Raw genomic sequence first — 18439 nt, 5'->3', positions numbered from 1 at the left:
AACATTGAAACTTATATTGCCTGAAGGTATGGACATAAGTGCTGGAATGGTTAGACGAACTGAAATGTATTATAACTCTTGACTGAAGAAGATGGGCTTTAACAGTTGAGTGAAATGATTTTGTTGTTTATATCAAACCAAGATTAACTCCAGTTTTCCATATATATAATATTTTGTTAGAAAGCACCAATCAATAAGGTTTGAGCAATTAATAATAACTGATGGGATCACAGAAACTGAATCATCTCCCAAGCTCACTTTCCCAGCGCCCTCACTTTTAAAAGTCTTGTAGTCTGGACTAGCAGCTATCAAATGGGACTTCTGCTTCATGTCCTATGATCATCCACACCTTTTATCTGATTTACTTACTTTGCTACACACCCTTTTTCAGGAGCTTCCTAAATAAGAGCCAAAGGAAAATGCGCCCTCTCTGTTCTTGTTTAATTTACAAGTTGGGTTTTTTTTTCCCCTTTCACTTCATCTTCAGAGTTTGGAGAAGAGGTAAACCCTTGCACAATCCTTCATATTTAACTAGAATAGTTCAGCTTTTCTTTAATTGTTGATCATTTCTCCTGGGCACTAATCCAACAGAAGAACTGCAGAACTGCTCCTCTATTTCATAAGTGGTGAAGATATAAAACCGCACACTATCAAATGCATGAGCCTGAATGAATATTGACAAAGGCTGAGATTCAGACTTCGGAGGTTTGAAAATTAAAATACAGATCTTAGTTGTTTTACAAAGAGGTTTTCATCACATACACAAAACAATTTAATTGTGACTTTAACATCACAGGAGGATATCACATCTTCCAGGACAGCATGGACAATTGATTGAAGCTTCAGGGAATGAAACTAATAGTTGAGAATAATGACATTGCAATCTAGTATCATCATTTCTACAAGCAGCTAATTTATTTTTTACTTGTTACCAAATAAAAAGAGTCCATTTTCATAGTATAGGTGCTACATTAGAAAATACATTGGCTTAATTTAATCACTATATTTACAGGGAAAAAATATAAAGGGCTTTTCAGATACCTATAAGTATGTTATGTGAGCCAATATTACCAGAAGAAAAAAGTAGATACAAAATCTGAGAATAATTTTTCTTAACAGAGACAGATCCAAAATAATTCACTAAGGAAGAAAAACTATAAAGACCTTAGAAATCAAAACTTGATTAGTCTGCTGCCAAATATAGTAAGAGAATAATGCAATTTAGATATGTAGGCTACAACAGAAACAGTCGATATTCCTTTACCAAGAAAGATGACTTTCACAATGAAAAATTTTGAAAACACGACAATAAATGTGTCATGTGTGCCATTTTAAAAAATGTGGCGCTGACTCAAGTTCCCTTCATCATCTAATAAAGTTGATCAAATATTAATTTTCAAGGTTGCCTAGCACCCACACTGTAGTGCAAAGAAGTCCTCAACCAGAATCATCCAAGCCTTGTTACTAAAAAATAAAAATAAACAAAACCACCACAGAAAGTTCCTCTCTTTCCCTTGCTGTACTGAAATACATAGGTTGAAAACTGAAATATTCTTTCAAAACTAGACACTATGAATGTATGCAATTTAGAATAAGACTTTCAATTACTCTCTAACACACTCTAATTACAATCCCTGATCAACTTGTTTGAGCAAATTACAATTACTACAAAGTAATTACAATTATTAAGAGAAAAATATAGGTCCAAATATCCAAAATATTTTATTCAGCTCTAAAACAAAGGGCTTAAATTACCTGATTATTCCTAAATATTTTAACTAAAGCCAAATCCAAGAGTTTAAGTTGTACCCAGTAAATATTTTTTAAAAAATATTCTCACCTGCTCAATGACATAAAAGGCAAATTCCAACCGCTGTTTCTGGAGCATTGGAATCAGGTGCAAGAAAAAGATTGGCAGATGTTCATGGCGATTACGGAAAGGAATAAGAACGGCCACCTTTAAAACAAACGGTCACGTCTGTAAGTAGATATAGCAGTAAATTCTTAAAAGCACTTAAACAGCCTACACCACAAAATAAGCAAGGACAGGAAAGCTGAAATTAGGAAGTTCATGTTGGTGTTTAAATTCACGCACTCCTGTATGATTCTCAACATACACCTGACAGTGAGCACTCACACGCATGGCTACTTGTGTTCTTGGGAAGCGGGGAAGGATGAGATGGGCTCTGGAGGTCATTTGAAAGATGTGGCTTTCACTAGAGAGTTCTAAGAATGACAGATTGAGATGTGCTGATGGTGAAGATGACTGTGGTACAAGTATGAGGAATGGAATGGAAAAGAACAAAACCAGACTCAGGAAACTAACACAAGAGTCCAAGCAAGAGGTAAATGGGCAAGGGGTGATGGGGATGGTGGGGAAGAGAGCCATATCAATTTTTAAGACATTCAGAGAAAACTGTAGATTGGATGTGAGGAGTGAGAAAGAAGGAGGCACCAATATTAGCTGTTACGTTTTAAAGTTGAACATAAATAAAAACTTTGGAAGGGACTATACTAAGTGAAATATAACAGACACAACAAATGTTCTCACTCACATGTGGAAGCTAAACTAGCTTTTTCTCAAAGGAGTGGAGAGCTGAAGGGTAGAAGGAGTCAGGGGAGGAGGAAGTGAGTAAAATGATAGATGATGGAGACCAAAATACAGCTAGAGAAGAGTGAGTCCTAATACTCTGTAGCACAGCAGGGTGACATCATGTTGATGATTAACAAGTTTTCACTTAATCAAGATGCACAATTAAACTACTGATATGTTTATAAGTTTATTTCTGAGGTAAGATAATATTTAACTTAAAAGTAAATTGGTAAGCTCTTCAACAAAATTGAAAATGAGGCTCTTTGCCAAACTTATTCTACAAAGCCACTATAACCCTCATCCCAAAACCAGACAGAGAGTGATCAAAGAGAACTATAGACCCATTTCTTTGATGAATATTGATGCAAAACTTCTCAGCAAAATACTGGCCAACCATCTTTAGCAACTCATCAAAAAAATTAAACACTATGATCAAACAGGATTCATCACAGGGAGGCAAAGCTGGTTCAACATACACAAATCAAATTAATATAATTCAACACATCAACAGGAGCAAGAACAAGAATCACATGATTATCTCAACAGACGCAGAAAGGCATTTGACAAGATCCAACACCCCTTTATGCTAAAAGCTCTGGAGAAACTAGGAATCTATGGAACATTCCTCAGTATAATAAAGGCTGTGTATGACAAACCCACAGCTAGCATTATACTTAATGGCAAAAATCTAAAGCAATTTCCTCTAAAATCAGGAATGAGACAGGGATGCCCACTCTCTCCACTCCTCTTGAACATAGTATGACTATAAAACCCTGAAAAAGGAAATTAAAGCAGAACTGAGGAAATGGAAAAACTTCCCATGCTCCTGGATTGGAAGAATCAACATCGTGAAAATGACAATCTTGCCAAGGGCTATTTACAAATTCAACCCAATACCCATCAATATCCCAATGTCATTCTTTAAAGAAATAGAAAAGGCAATCCAAAATTTCATAAGAAATAATAAAAGACCCCGTATAGCAAAAACAATTCTTAGCAGAAAGAACAGCTCAGGAGGAATTTCAATACCAAACTTTAGACTCTGTTACAGAGCTATAGTGATCAAAACAGCTTGGTACTGGCACAAGAACAGGCCTGAAGACCAATAGAATAGAATTGAGCACCCAGATATTAACCCACAGACCTATGGCTACCTAATCTTTGATAAGAGAGCAAAAAATAAATAGAATGGAAGAAAGACAGCCTCTTCAATAAGTGGTGCTGGCAGAACTGGTTAAGCACCTGCAGAAAACTAAAGTTGGATCCTTCTTTGTCACCCTGCACTAGAATTAACTACAAATGGATCAAAGACCTCGAGGTAAAAGCAGATACACTGAAAACTTTACAAGAAGGAATAGGAGATACAGTAGGTCTCCTTGGCACAGGTCAAAACTTTCTTAATAAGGACCAAGAAACACAACAAATCAGAGAAAGACTGGGTAAGTGGGACTGCATTAAACTGCAGAGCTTCTGTACGGCAAAGGCCATAGCTAGCAAATTAACTAGAAAGCCTACAGAGTGGGAGAAGGTCTTCACTAACCACACAATGGACAAAGGCCTCATATCTAAAATATATTAACAGCTCAAAAAATTGAATCACTCCAAAACTAATCTCCAAAGAAACAACCATCCCATTAAAAGATGGGCCAAAGACTTAAAGAGAGTCTTCTCTGAAGAAGAAACAAAAATGGCCTATAGACACATGAAGAAATGCTCAACATCTCTGGCCATAAAAGAAACACAAATCAAAACAACTCTAAGAATCCACCTCACTCCAGTTAGAATGGCCAGGATCAAGAAATCTAATAACAACAGATGCTGGAGGGGATGTGGCCAGAGGGGATCACTACTACACTGTTGGTGGGAGTTCAACCACTATGGAAAGCAGTATGGCAGTTCCTCAAAAGACTAAACATAGAGCTCCCCTATGACCCAGCAATTCCACTACTTGGCATTTATCCAATTGTCCAGAAATAAGGGCATACTAAATCCACTAGCACAATGATGTTCATTGCAGCACTATTTACCATAGCAAAGATATAGAACCAACCTAGATGTCCCTCAGTTGATGAGTGGATCAACAAGATGTGGTATTGCCCCATTTGTAAGGAAATGGAAAGACTTAGAAAAAATCATACTAAGTGAAGTAAGCCAGACTCAAATGAACATAAGCTCAATGGTTTCCCTCATTTGTTATAATCAATAGAAACCTTGGGCTCTCCTAGTAGAGATTTGCAATAGAGGAAAACCTAGATACATAAGGCCATATAGTATGACAGTAAATGCAAGGACCTCCAGGATATAGAAACAAAAGCCATATAATGAGTGATTGTTGTCCTTAATGTACTGTTATTTCTCATCTCTTTTGCTGTCCCTGGGCTATCTCATATTGTTATAGTATTTCACCTTGTTATCTGATATATTGAATATGTGTGTATTTGGTTATTTGAAATCGGATAGGGAAGGGGGAAAACAAGATGGGGGAGTGAGGGGAGGGAAATGGGGACCAAGACATGAGAAAGGTTATCAATGTATGTGAAGTAATGTACCTTCTATCTGGTGAATATAATGTAACTCTTCTATTAATTACAATAAAAATATATGGAAAAATAAATGTATGACAGAAAAAAAGTAAATTGGTAACAGCATTCTTTAGAATCTTAAGTGTAACGAAAATGTCCCATAAAGTCAGAAAGCAAAGAAGCTTTACTTTATGAACCAGAAAAGTTTGTCTTCACCAACCAGAGAAGTTTTGTCCTCATAAACCAAAGAAAACATAAACATGAAGTGAAAATTGTGCATATGGAAATAGAACTAGTTTCTCAATGCATCATTCTGCGAATATGGGGGAAGAAAAGAGCTGAGGATGTAGTTCAAGTGTTTACCTACCACTTATGAAGCCCTGAGTTTGATCCTCAGCATGCACACAAAAAAATATATTGGAATTCAAGACTGAAAGATGCTATCTATATAAAATGTAATCAGAAAAGCCAGCTTTTTTCTATGTATGTGGTACCTTGAGAAAGTCCAAGGACAATGTTCAGGCCCTGAGCTCAAGCCTAGGACTATCCAAAAAAAAGAGTTCATATTAATTAGGTCCAATTAGGTTAACTGATAAGTTGAGCATGTAAGGATTAACAAAGTCAACATTACAGACCTTAATTTATTAAGTCCTTCAATGAAACATTTAAATTATCCAGGGCTGGGGTTTTTGCTTATTTTTGGTTTTGGTCTTGGGGTGATTTTTTTTTTTAGTTGTAGAAGGAAAGTGCAAATACTAGAAAATTACCAGTGCCTTGGCAAATTCAAATAAACTAAAATGACATTTTAATAGCAAATAAATATCTAAAATGGTAATGAGATACTATCAAAGATTAGGAACGATAGGCCTAAAACAAAGTTGGCATTGAAATAAAGTTAGGTAATATCTTAAAAGTTCATTTGGTGTGCTCCTCCTGCTTGTAGCTGTGTTGGAAGAAAGAGCTTCTTTGTTGTCTAGAAAAAAGAAGATCTCAAAGTTCTGAGATTATTAAGTTTGAGACTTTATTCTTCTTTTGTGCCAGTCCTGGGGCTTGAACTCAGGGCCTGAGCATTGTTGTTGGGCATTCTCAAGGATAAAGCTCAATCACTTGAGCCACAGCACAATTTCTGACTTTTTCCATGTATGTGGTACTGAGGATTCACACGTGGATCGTCATGCATACTAGACAAGCACTCTACCATTAGGCCAAACTCCCAACCCTAGCTCGAAACTTTAATAGCCTTCGTTTCAGGATATTCTTTCTATTGTGTGCCTAATTTGCTGTGCAAACCACTTTCCTGTTTATAGAGCTAGTAGAGATGAAGAACATTTATCTTTTGAAACAATGTCCATCTTCCTCAATCCTCCCTAACCACCTCTTGTTCAAGCAAAATTATCCCCCTCAGTTGCATCCCCTTTAAAACTTCTATTTCTAAAGATGCAGGCATCTATCTTTTACTTACTTATTCACCCCTAACCACACTATGAAAGCACAATTAAGAAAAATGTCTATCACATATAATTTGCCCACCAATTTTTCTTTTTATCAGTTCTCAACCTTCAGGCACAACAATACCAACCATGGGTACCACAGCTTTACATTTCATTAAACATGTATCTAGTTGTGTGCCACTCACTAGACTGAAGGAAGTGGAAGCTACAAGTTTCCTCTTCCTCTGGCATTTTCCAGTTCCATTGTCCCATATTTCCTTCTTCATTTCCAATGCATGTAGAAACACTTCCCAAACTGGAGACATTTTGATTTAAAACAAAAGACAAAACAAAACAAACAACCAACCCTAGGTCCTTGTCTGTTCTTATCACTACTGGAGTCAGGATGTCTGAGGAGTTCAAGCAGTTTTAAGCCCCATCTATGAGGGATTTGGACCAGCAAGGAAACTCCAGGCCTCTGGGTAGGTGGCAATATCACTCCACTACCAGGGTTTTTAAGCCTTGCAGGTGTTTTCCTGAATAAAAAGCCAATGTTGCAGGTAAACAAATCACTTGGAATGACCTGAAAAGCCTCACTGTCTTCATCTTCAACCTTTTCTTATGGAAATCAGCCTACTTCCTTAGATATCCAACCTGAACAGAAACCTGCTAAATCTGCAGTATCAGGAATCACCAGAAAGTGCTGTATTCACTACTTCTGGAAAATGGCATTTCTAATTAATTTGCTATCAACTAACAGGTTGTTTTGTTTATTTATTTGTAATTAAATATAACAGAGAGCCAGGAGGTAGTGGCTCATGAATGTAATCCTCGCTACTCAGGCTGAGATCTAAAGATTGTGATTTGAAGTCAGCTTGGGCAGGAAAGTCCATGAAACTCTTATCTCTAGTGAAGCACCCCCCCCACACACACACACATACATACACACAAAGAAGAGCCTGAAGTGGTGCTGTGGCCCAAGTGGCAGAACACTAATTTTGAACAAAAAAGCTTAGGGACAGCGCTCAGGCCCTGAGTTCATGCCTTAGGACCAGCAGAAAGGAAACAAACAACAAATCCAGGAGATATCTAATGTAAGTCCAGTTCTTTTCTCCCCTCTCATATATGTTTATCCCAGTATTACATTAGCACATAAACAAGGAGGAAGAAAGCGGAAGAATCACTTAATTAAACATGACAAGCACAGCTCACCTCTGAAGGATCTCTCTAAATTTCCTCTCACACCTTTAATAATTTCATAACTCAGAACTCAGAACCTCAAAGTGAAAGTGGATCTAAAATTAGCTTATTTCAAAGCACCTAAATGAAACAAGCTAATTTTAGATCCCTAAATTAGTTTGTTCCCAGGAGCTCCTTTCAGTACTTCTTACGTACTGAATCACATGGCATTTACAGTCTACTCACAGCTGCAAGCAGGAACTGCTCATGTGCTACATCTGTAGCCGAGAAAATGAGATGAAAACATAAAATTTTAAATCTATCTGGCACACCACAGGACAAAAGCACTTCAAGATTTCCAACACCAAATTACACTGTTAGAAGGTTAGACAGTGCCCATTTCCTATTTATATCTCAGTATCAAATTTCAGGCCAACCCAGCATTTATGATTACATGTCTTTTCTTCCATTGCTATTCAACCTACACACACAATACTCAAGCAATAATGTTTTGCTTGGGATAATTTTTGAAAGTGGAATGCGTATAAACAGGGACATATTTCATGCAAATACAAATGTAATGGGAAATTGCATTAAGAAACAAAAAGATTAATTTACTAGGTGAATCTTATCTGGGAAACAGCACAAGGCAATTATAAAATATTTTTTGGTGAACTATGCACTGACAGCCGTTGAAGCAGCTTCACAACTTGGTTGAGACAATGAGAAAGTTGAGCATTTGTTTAATCACTGGCAAGAAAGCCAAAAGGAATTTATAAAGTCAATTCAACAAAACTGTGCTTAGTTCATACACTATACAAAGCAATATTCTGTGCACTGGAGATGCAGACAGAAATTGCACACATCTCTGAACACAAAGTGTTCAAGGTCAATGGGGTCAAAGGACTTTGTCATCTGTTTTACAGTATACAGTTCTCCCTACCAAGGATTTTGTTAATGCCAATATACAAATATGTTCAAAGAATGTGAGTATTTTATAAGAGAAATTGAAGACTATTTCCAGATTATAGTTACAGTACAGTCCTTTAGGACATAACATTTTGATTTAATCTATGAGAGATCATCTGCATTACACAAGTTCTACTTTCTTTTCAATTAGAACAGCATACATGAAATTACACTTTTAATTAATTTCACAGTATTGAGAGCAATTCTATTCAAATCATGGTTTTATTAATTTTCGTAAGAGCACAAAAGGCTGACCTACCCCCTTAAGAGTTTTTCAAATAAAACATTAAACAGAACTCTGAGGAGAATGATGAAAGGGGCAACATTGATTAAGATGCATTATACTCATAAACTGACATGTCAAGTTGAAATTCCTTTTGTATAAATTAAAGATAATAAAACAATTATTTTATATTTTTGTTGTTGTGTGGGGCTTGAACTCGGCCTGGGCGCCACCGTCCCTGAACTTTTCAGCTCAAGGCTACCACTCTACCCCTTGAGCTACAACACCACTTCCAAAAAAGTTCATTTTTAAAATCAAAAGTTTGTACTCTGCCTTTGGAAACACAGGAGGGGGAGCCCAGTGGTCTCTGGGCACTTCAGAATACTACCTATGAGAAACAGAGCTTGAAAACCCCAATGCTAGACCCAGCTAAAAATCTGGGCATTAATATATGCCTAGCTCTTACAGTTCTAGAAACTGATGGGGCTTTGCCCACAGGAGTCAGTTGTCATTGGAGATACCTACAGAAGGCAGAGGAATCACAGCCTCTCTTCCAAGCACAGCAAAACAAAAAAGAATAGAAATCTGTTCTCCCCAGTCAAACTCATGTCAATAAGGATGGAGCAGATGAGCAAATATTTTCTTATTTACAGTATTAATCACACAGGAACTGTAAATATCTATGCCTTAAAAGTTTAATATGTAAAGCACACAATATCAATATTTAAGCAATATTTCATTCCTTATCTCAATTACAAAGTCACATTTCTTGATAAAAAAAAATAATTCACCTTCCATCTTGGTTTACAGTCTTTAGGCCTCCAGTGGCCTCCTGGTTCAATATCTAAATCCTTGGAGAAGAGCTGATGAACTTCATCAAAACTGATTTCGCTTACATTAACATTGAGGAATCCCCCTGTATGTGAAAAACATGAGGAATTGTTTTAATATTTTTCAAAGATGCATGGAGGACAAAAACAAGTAGCTGGTGCAAGACAGGAGTTTATTCCTATTACCAACACATGGCTAGTTTCAGATGATAATTTACATTATCACCCTACTTTATTTGGTTAAATCAGTAAAAGAAAGTATCTACTTTTTTGCTTTTGATCAATACATTGGATATTTAATGCTTTGAGAGGAACTGACTGCCTGTCCTAACAATGTGTTGTTGATATTTAACAATTCAAGTATTTTTAGATTTAGAACTGAAGACACAACTCAGGTGGTAGAGGCCAGCTATGAAAAAAATGCCAACCAAGTAAGAGTATAAGATCCTAAGTTTAAAATATAGTATTGGTCCCCCCTCTCTTTCTTACACACACACACACACACACACACACACACACACACACACACACACACACCCCTAACTCAACATTTATAATATTGGAGACAAATAGTACAGTATATGAGAGTTAAATAAGCAGAGTAACTAGGAATTCCAGATTCTAGTGGGGGATATTAGTTAACTTTGTTAACCTTTTTCTGTCTCATCGTCCCTCCTTTGCACAGGAGTATGGTAATGCCTGCCCCTCCCACTTCCCCAAGGTGGCTGAATCCAATGACATATCCTCTGTAGCAATCGGTTTTAAATGACATATCCTCTGTAGCAATCGGTTTTATAGCCACAGATAGAAAATACTTAGGAAAAGAAAGAACCACACATACACTGACAATGTGAAGGCATTTCCTCCTAGTCCTCCACCTCTAATCAGAAGTGTTGGGCAACTATCTACAAAGCATTTGCATTATTTTTGGTATGATACCTAATCTAGAGATAATTTAAAGTATACTGAAGGGTGTACACATGCAAAACACAAACACGATGCCAAATTATATAAAGAATCTGATCATGGATTTTGGTAGCCTGGCTAGAGTGGATCCCACACACATTGACAGAGGGCTGTGTCTGTGAGAAAGATTAAGAGCAGATACCTCACTGGGCACACCTAATAGGTTATTATTAGTACAATCTATTGATATCTTTTTCCTTTGGGGGTGGTGGAGGATGGGTGCTAGGGGATTGAGTATATTAAACATGTTCTCTGCTACTGAACTGAAACCTCAAGTTACTATTATAAAATCTGGATATATAGAACAGGTTGGCCTTAGTACACGTACCACCACACTCAGCTTCCTCATATTTTTGAAAGAAAAATTACAAAATCATTCAAAACATTTACTATATGAGCACCTACCAAAAACTGAACAAGCAGGAATTTCTAAGATACTCCTGATCAAATAGCTATTCACTCCCTAAATTGACAAATAAACATTGTTAAAAATTTTCTACCATATACCTTGGAACTAGGAGGGGATCTTGGATAGAAAAAAAAAATCACTTCCCCTAGTCCAGCTAAAATCTGATCTAAGACTCAGGAGGCTCTGTATCTTTCACCCAAACATCAAACTAATGACATGACCAATAACATTCCTTCAAAATAGAGTTTCCATGTTACCAGTGAAGGTCAGTAAGACAACACTGTAGTTATCTTTCTGTACTTAACTAACACTACCTGTTACCCAAATAGGTACCTATAGATTTGGAATGTCCTCTGCTCAAATTCTTTCCTTTAATCCTTACCTCATAAACTAATAATCAAGGCTTGATTTCCCAAGCAAGCTTTCTGAATCTCTCATGGCTACAATTTCACACAGAAAATACTAGGTTCTCTCCCAACAGCCCCTTTCATTTGGTTATTCTGTATTCTGCAAGGTTTTCACTCCCTTCCCACCCTTCCTCATTAGGATTAGGTGAGTCTATCAGTGCTTCATTTGGCACTGAGACATGCAAGAGAGAGATATGCAAATAAAAATAAGAGTGCCTCAAAACAGACTAGGGAGAAGAAAAATCCGGCAATTATCTAATGTCTGCCTGCTCTGCTGATAATTTTATGGTCCTTATAATCAAATACCCACCTGAGTTATAGATATACAGATTTGCTAATCTTAGAAATGTCAATTTGCCCCCAAAGAACTAGAAGACCTACGAACTTACAGTGAAAGGGTAGGTCAAATGTAAGAGTGATCCATCGACATAAGTATAGACTATCATGACTCAGCTGACAAAAAAAACAGAATCTAACACTATAATCAAATAAAATTCACACAAATAAGTCCAATGCATTTAATAATATTCATGATTGCTAAAATGATAGTGATTAGGCTAAATAATAAGCAGTTCATATAAGTAACTGAAGTTGGTATTCTTCATGCACTGTTAAACCAATTTTCTATTTGTTTCTTTTCCAGCCTTATTTCTTCAACAGCTGTAATCATTATTGTCAGCAGTTTTCTCCAGCATCATTTGTCGTTTAATTTCCATCTCTGATGTACAAGTGCTGCCAAAAACGCCCTTGTGTTTCTGCTCGTGGAAAGGGCATCCTATTCCTTCTTATGGATTATCTTATCCCTGATACCTCAGCCACCCCCATTCACCTAGATAAGCCAGTGACATGCAGTTGTCCTTCCAAGACACCAACATCACTGCCTTGGGGAAAAGAAAGTAGGCCTCCTAGCACAGGCACTGCTACTATGAAGAAGAGCGAAAGTATGATGAGAGGAAAGGTGAACAGGGAGTGTTGGGGAGTGAAAGGTGTCAGAAGAAGATCCTGTGCACAGAAGGGAAGAAACAAGGGCATGTTATGGGGACAGAGCCAGGAAGAAGCTCTCGCTGGGAGTTTGTGCTGATGTGTTTCCAATTGTCCAGGGTGGAAGAAACTTCTTCCAAGGAACAAGGAGAAAATAGGCAAGACTGGGTCCCCAACCATGGCTACTTCCTCCTTTTCAGGTTTCAAATATTCCAGGTGTTAAAAAAACAAACACCTTTGCAATCCACCTGTGGTGACTGAACCAGGAAAGTGCACATCCTTCTCATGTGGGAATAGAGAATCCACTGGGCTCCAGATGATTCCAATCTCCACTTTCTCTGTATTAAAAGTGAAATCTTCAACAAATGTTTTCCTCCCTAGAGATTTAATGGTCAAAAAGGAGGATGTTCTTAGCAGAGAAGCACAGAGACCCAATCCATATGTACATGTGATTCTATAAAGTAATATTTATCACAATGAACTCCAGGAAATGGAAACAAGAGGTTTTGTTTCTTTGTTGCTGTTTTTGTTGTCTTTTTGTCTTGTTTGTTCATTTATCTGTCCATGGAAGTTTAAGGGAAAGCATAGAAATGGGACAAGAGGTGAATAAATGCAGCAGTGATACTAAACACTATGTTGAAAACAAACTATACAACTTGTGGGTGAGGATGGCAGAAAACACTGAGAGAATAAGGGAAGGGATGATATTGTTCAAAAAGAAATGTACTCTCTATGTGACTTATATAACTATAACCCCTCTGTGCATCACCTTCACAATGACATAAAAATGCATTACATTTAAAAAAAAATAGCTGGGCGCTAGTGGCTAGTCCTAGCTACTCAGTAAGCTGAGATCTGAGGATTGCAATTTGAAACCAGCCAGAGACTCTCATGTCCAATTAACCCCAGAAAATCAGAAGCGGAACTGTGGCTCCAAGTGGTAAAGCACTAGCCTTGAGGAAAACAAAAGCTTAAGGACAGTGCCCAGGCCCTGAGTTCAAGCCCCATGACAAACAAGAAACAGTAAAATAAAATAATGGTGGCTCACACCTTTAATCCTAGCCACTCAGGTGACTGAGATCTCTAAGGATCGAAGTTAGAAGCTAGGTCAAGCAGGAAAGTTCCTGATACTTTTTTTTTTTTTTTTTTTTTTTTTGCCAGTCTTGGGCTTGAACTCAGGGTCTAGGCACTGTGCTTGGACACTTTTTTTGCTCAAAGTTAGTGCTGCCACTTGAGCCAAGTACCACTTCCAGCTTTTCCTGTGTATGTGGTACCAAAGAATCAAAGTCAGGGCTTCATACATGCTAGGCGAGCACTCTACTACAAGGCCACATTCCTAGCCCTCTGGAGTATTTTATCTCCAATTAACAAGCAAAAAGCTCAAAGTAAGGATGTGGATTAAGTGGTTAAGAGTGCTAGCCTTGAGCAAAAACTGCTTGGTCTCAACACCCAGGCCCTGAGAGTTCTATACAAATAAAAACAAAATAAACAAACTTATTTACTGAACTCCATTCACTGGATGGTACAATTAATCAGGAAACAAATGTAAATAATGTCATTTATTGAACTAAATTTCATTAAATGGAAGGTGTACAAGTACTGAAAGCCTGGGAGAAAGGAAGAGTTGCTAATCATCTAGAGAGGAGGATGAAGGGCAGGGAATGCCTTCCACTGTAAAACCACCTACCATTTATAACAGCCAAGCTCTCTGTTCCCAACTACCTCTATTTCCTTTAAGAAGAGTTTATTGCACCACTGGTTAAATTAGAACATTTATTACACTTTATTAATGCTACATTTACAAGAAATACAACAGTGTTTCTCCTCTGGAGAAAATGGACATAAACTGTTAGGTGTGCTTGGCCCCAAGCAACAAGCCTACTGTCATGTGATATCACATAACTTGATTTAATATGTTTTTCTTTCTATTAAAATATCTTAAATATATATAAAGTATATTTCTAACAAACACTCAATGTTTACAAATCTTATATGCCTAATAAGACACAGAGGAGAGAATACTTTTCTCCATAAATCAACACTTAAATGACTTCTTTAATCTGGAGCCTCTACTTGGTTTGTTGGCATCAAAAGTGTAATTCGAATTCTCTAGCCTTTGTCACTGTTTTGCCCTCAGGGCTTTAAATGTGCATATCCCAAAAGCTCCAATATCAGTGTGAAAGACCTGAATCTCTCCCTGAATTGTCCCTTTGGGTGAATTCTTCTCTAGTGTCAGAAAGAATTCTGGTAAGTGGCACATCTCCTCCCCCATCCTCTGTACTGCCTTCTAGTATACAGCTCTGAGGTTGAGTGGTTCTGAGTCATTTTTTCATTGGTTACCCATGGTCCCCTTTGAAGACAACACTAAACCCTATTTAAAATGCCTTTAGCTCAAGCTTCTCAACAACTAGAATTTATAAGTTTTGCTTAACAAATGATTTCTTACTCAAACTTTTAAGTGAGTATTCTAGATTTTTTTGGGAAAAAAAAGTGGATTTTACCCACACACATATATCAGTTTAGTATCTGGACACAGGATGGATAGAATAGATGGATGGACCCGCAGGTAAGCACAGCAAAGCTGTCTGTCCATTCCTGCGTCACTCCTTTCCTACTTCATTTTCATTCCTAGCACATGTTAAAACATGTCTTTTATGTAAAAAAGTGTGTCATGTGTAGATTACCCAAAATAATAGCCAGGCAACTGGTCAAACTCTGGCTCCTAATCTAACCATAGTACACAATTTCCACCCATTTTTCTCCCTTGCTTACAGTTCTGTCTTGATTTAATCTTCATGACTCATTGTAACCTCCAAGTAACTAACAGTCAGTGTTCTTTGTTCCCATCTTTGCCTGGTAACACACCTGATGAACGCTTGGCCCACTTCAAGGGGCCTCATACCCTTCATTAGAGCTCTTCAAATTACTATCCTACTCCCTACAGATTGATAGACAGTCTCCTCCAGAGTCATAATCTGCTGCTACTACTTCTATATTTCCTTAGTTCTGACACACATTCATTCATGTTTTAGCATGTTAACTCAGGATCACAGTCTAAGATGTGCGCATTAAATGCACTGATTCATTCTTGTTCCCCCCAACAAGCCATATGTCTACCTACTGAAATAGTTTATCATCTGTCCTTCCTGCCTTGTCATACGTGTTTTCTGGAGCCATTCAATTGCCAGGAAATTTCCATAGATGTCTTCAATGAGTTTACAGAATATCATCACTTCCAGCACAACTAATTTCAAGCAGCATTATTCCTTTCAAAAGCATCTGTAGACTTGCACCTGCACTTTACAAACCACCAGCTACTTCCATCTTCCATTAATCTACCTCCCTGGCACTTTATGCCTGTAGCCACACCACCTTCCAAATACACAGCCCCATTTGAACAGATGCCTTGCAAGTTTCATACATCACCACTGGGCATTGACTCATGTTTCCACACCCCAACAGTCATCTGGAACCAACTGCCTCTCAATGCCACAGAATCCTTGCACAAAGCCTCATTCCCTTCCTGGGGAATTCTGTGTCCAGTCTCATGGAGAGAAGTCTTCATTGCCACATCCTTATTGTCTTCTATCTGGCCTCTTTAAAGTAAAGTGCTTTGCTAATTTGGGGGCTAGGCTGGTTTAAAGTGTGGGTGCCACGCCCCTGTCAACACCTCTGTGTTATGTCTGTTTCTAACAGCTTTACCTTGGAACATTCCAGCTGCTTGGCTGACCAGTCACAGGACCCAATACACTCAAAAGGACTGGGAGGAAGCATTAACAATGAGAGAACGGGAACTTCCGAAAAACCACTTTTCAGGAAAAGTATTGGCACAGCTTGTAGCTTTAGGGCTCCCAATAATACTTCTGTGTGCAACATGAGCAGCACAGGTGGAAGCTGAGAGCTCTAACAAAGGCCAAACTCCCGGCCTCCCCATGGATTCTTTACCTTCTTCAACTACCAGAAGTGTATTCTGTGGTCTGCAAGCAAGAACCCATACTGGTGATGGAGAGCCTGCATTCCTGCTGACCAACAGCACCTACTTGTTCACCAGCACCATTACTTCTTGTCCTTTCTAGACATGCCTCACCGGCATGTCAATCCCAGCCCTGCAGCAATGACTTTCAATGCCTGAATTCCCCACCTACTCAACAGCTCTGAACACACGGACAAATCCCACCATTAGGAGAACTACATCTGACCACTGCCTCCAAATGACCACGGTCATTGATTTGTGCTTCGGACTCCCAGGAGGACTTTCTCCATTATCTAGTCAGTCACCTTCTAATTCCTGACTGGCTGCCTTCGCTTTTAACTCTCAAAAAAATAAAACCTATAAAACATCTGCTCCTGCCTTCAAGCTGCTCAATCCTTCTTGGCCGCCTCCCCTACCCCTCTCCCCATCCCTGCCTACGAACGAAAGAGTCCTAGTTTATCATAATGTTAAAAATAAGGCCTTAGCAACACACAAAATAAAATAATGGCATTCGCAGTGGATGAATCTAGAGCAAATCATGTTGAGTGAGACAAGTCAAGACCTAAGGAACAAAAGGCGCATGGTATCCTTAATATGTGGCTTTTAAATCCAGAGTACAAGAGCGAGGACTCAATTACTGAATACCCAAAGCTATGGACATGGTAATGGAAATATAAACATAACTATATAGACATAAAAACCTATGACTCTACAGACATAATGTTTTATTTCATAAATTAATATGTTTCTATGACATACAAACCCTTGGCCTAATTTGGATTAAGTTCTAAATACTAAGTCCCAGTGATTGTAAATAGAGATTCCCTCCTTGAACACTTGTTTGTTAAACTTGTCATTTAAAATATGATGTAAAAATCAACGTTAATAAATTCTCTAATAAAAAAAAAATAAGGCCTTAGACACCAGTGGCTCACACCTGTAATCCTAGCTATTCATGAGGCTGAGATCTGAGGCTCGTGGTTCAAGGCCAGCCTGGGCATGAAAATCCATGAGACTCTTTTCTCCAAGGAACCACCAGAAAATTGGAAGTGGCTACCCTTGAGCTGAAGAGCTCAGGCCCAGAGTTCAAGGCCCACGACCATAAAAAGTAAAATAAAAGGGGCCGGGACTTTGGCCTAGTGGTAGAGTGCTTGCTAGCATGCATGAAGACCCAGGTTTGATTCCTCGCACACACATAGAAAAAAGCTGGAAGCTCTGCTTTGGTTCAAGTGGTAGAGCGTTGGCCTTGAGAAAAAGTTCAAGGACAGTGTTCAGGCCCTGAGTTCAAGCCCCAGGATTGGCAAAAAAAAAAAAAAGGAAAATCAAATAAAAAGGGCATTAACTAGTCAGGCATGGTGGCTCACACCTGTAATCCTAGCTACTCAGGAAGCTGAGGTCTGAGGATCGCAGTTCAAAGCCAGCCCAAGCACCTAAAGAATATGAGACTCTATTTCCAAATTAATCACTAGAAAATGGGAAGGGAGGCTGTGATTCAAAAATTAGGGCGGTAGCCTTGAGCTGAAGAGCTCAGAGACAGCACCCAGGGCCAGAGTTCAAGCCCCATGACCCACAAAAAGGGGGGCGGGGCTTAACTTTCTCAGCCTCATATCCAAAGAGATTGCCTTTGGGTGGTCTCAAGGAAAAGTTATTCCTACCACCATCCAAGCTGAGGGCACTGCTTTCTTCCATTGTCTCTCTGCTGGGTTCCATCCCATCCCTCATCTTCCTACACAGTCTCACAGCCATCTCTTCCTAAGAGTCCTTCAGTGAACTACCTTGCTCCCCAGGCTTTCTTTACTCCCATTGTCCTCTTTCCCCCCAAACTTGTTTAAAAAAAAAACAATACATCTGACTTCATTCTCCAGAATACGAACTACCACACTACTGAAATAGCCTGCATGAATTTCCCATGTGTGGAATCCAACAGCATTTCAGTTCCTCATTCTACCTGCTCTCC

At 38.4% G+C, this 18439-nt stretch overlaps 1 protein-coding gene across 1 annotated transcript in view; it reads right to left on the bottom strand.

Moving 5' to 3' along the window:
- The window catches only part of B4galt6 (beta-1,4-galactosyltransferase 6), a 70019-nt gene that overhangs the window by 19415 nt on the left and 32165 nt on the right, over window positions 1-18439 (bottom strand). The window contains exons 4-5 of the mRNA XM_090353289.1: window positions 9708-9832; window positions 1841-1957 (exon numbers count right to left, since the gene is read on the bottom strand). Of these exons, the coding sequence (XP_090209415.1) occupies window positions 1841-1957; window positions 9708-9832 (242 nt within the window). The remainder of the gene's footprint in view (window positions 1-1840; window positions 1958-9707; window positions 9833-18439) is intronic.

This window comes from Megascapheus bottae, chromosome 19 (genome assembly GCF_031878675.1).
Source record: "Megascapheus bottae isolate mThoBot1 chromosome 19, mThoBot2.hap1, whole genome shotgun sequence".
Lineage (NCBI taxonomy): Eukaryota > Metazoa > Chordata > Mammalia > Rodentia > Geomyidae > Megascapheus > Megascapheus bottae.
The sequence above is the reverse complement of the archived record's forward strand: the minus strand, read 5'-3'. Positions and strand labels throughout refer to the sequence as shown.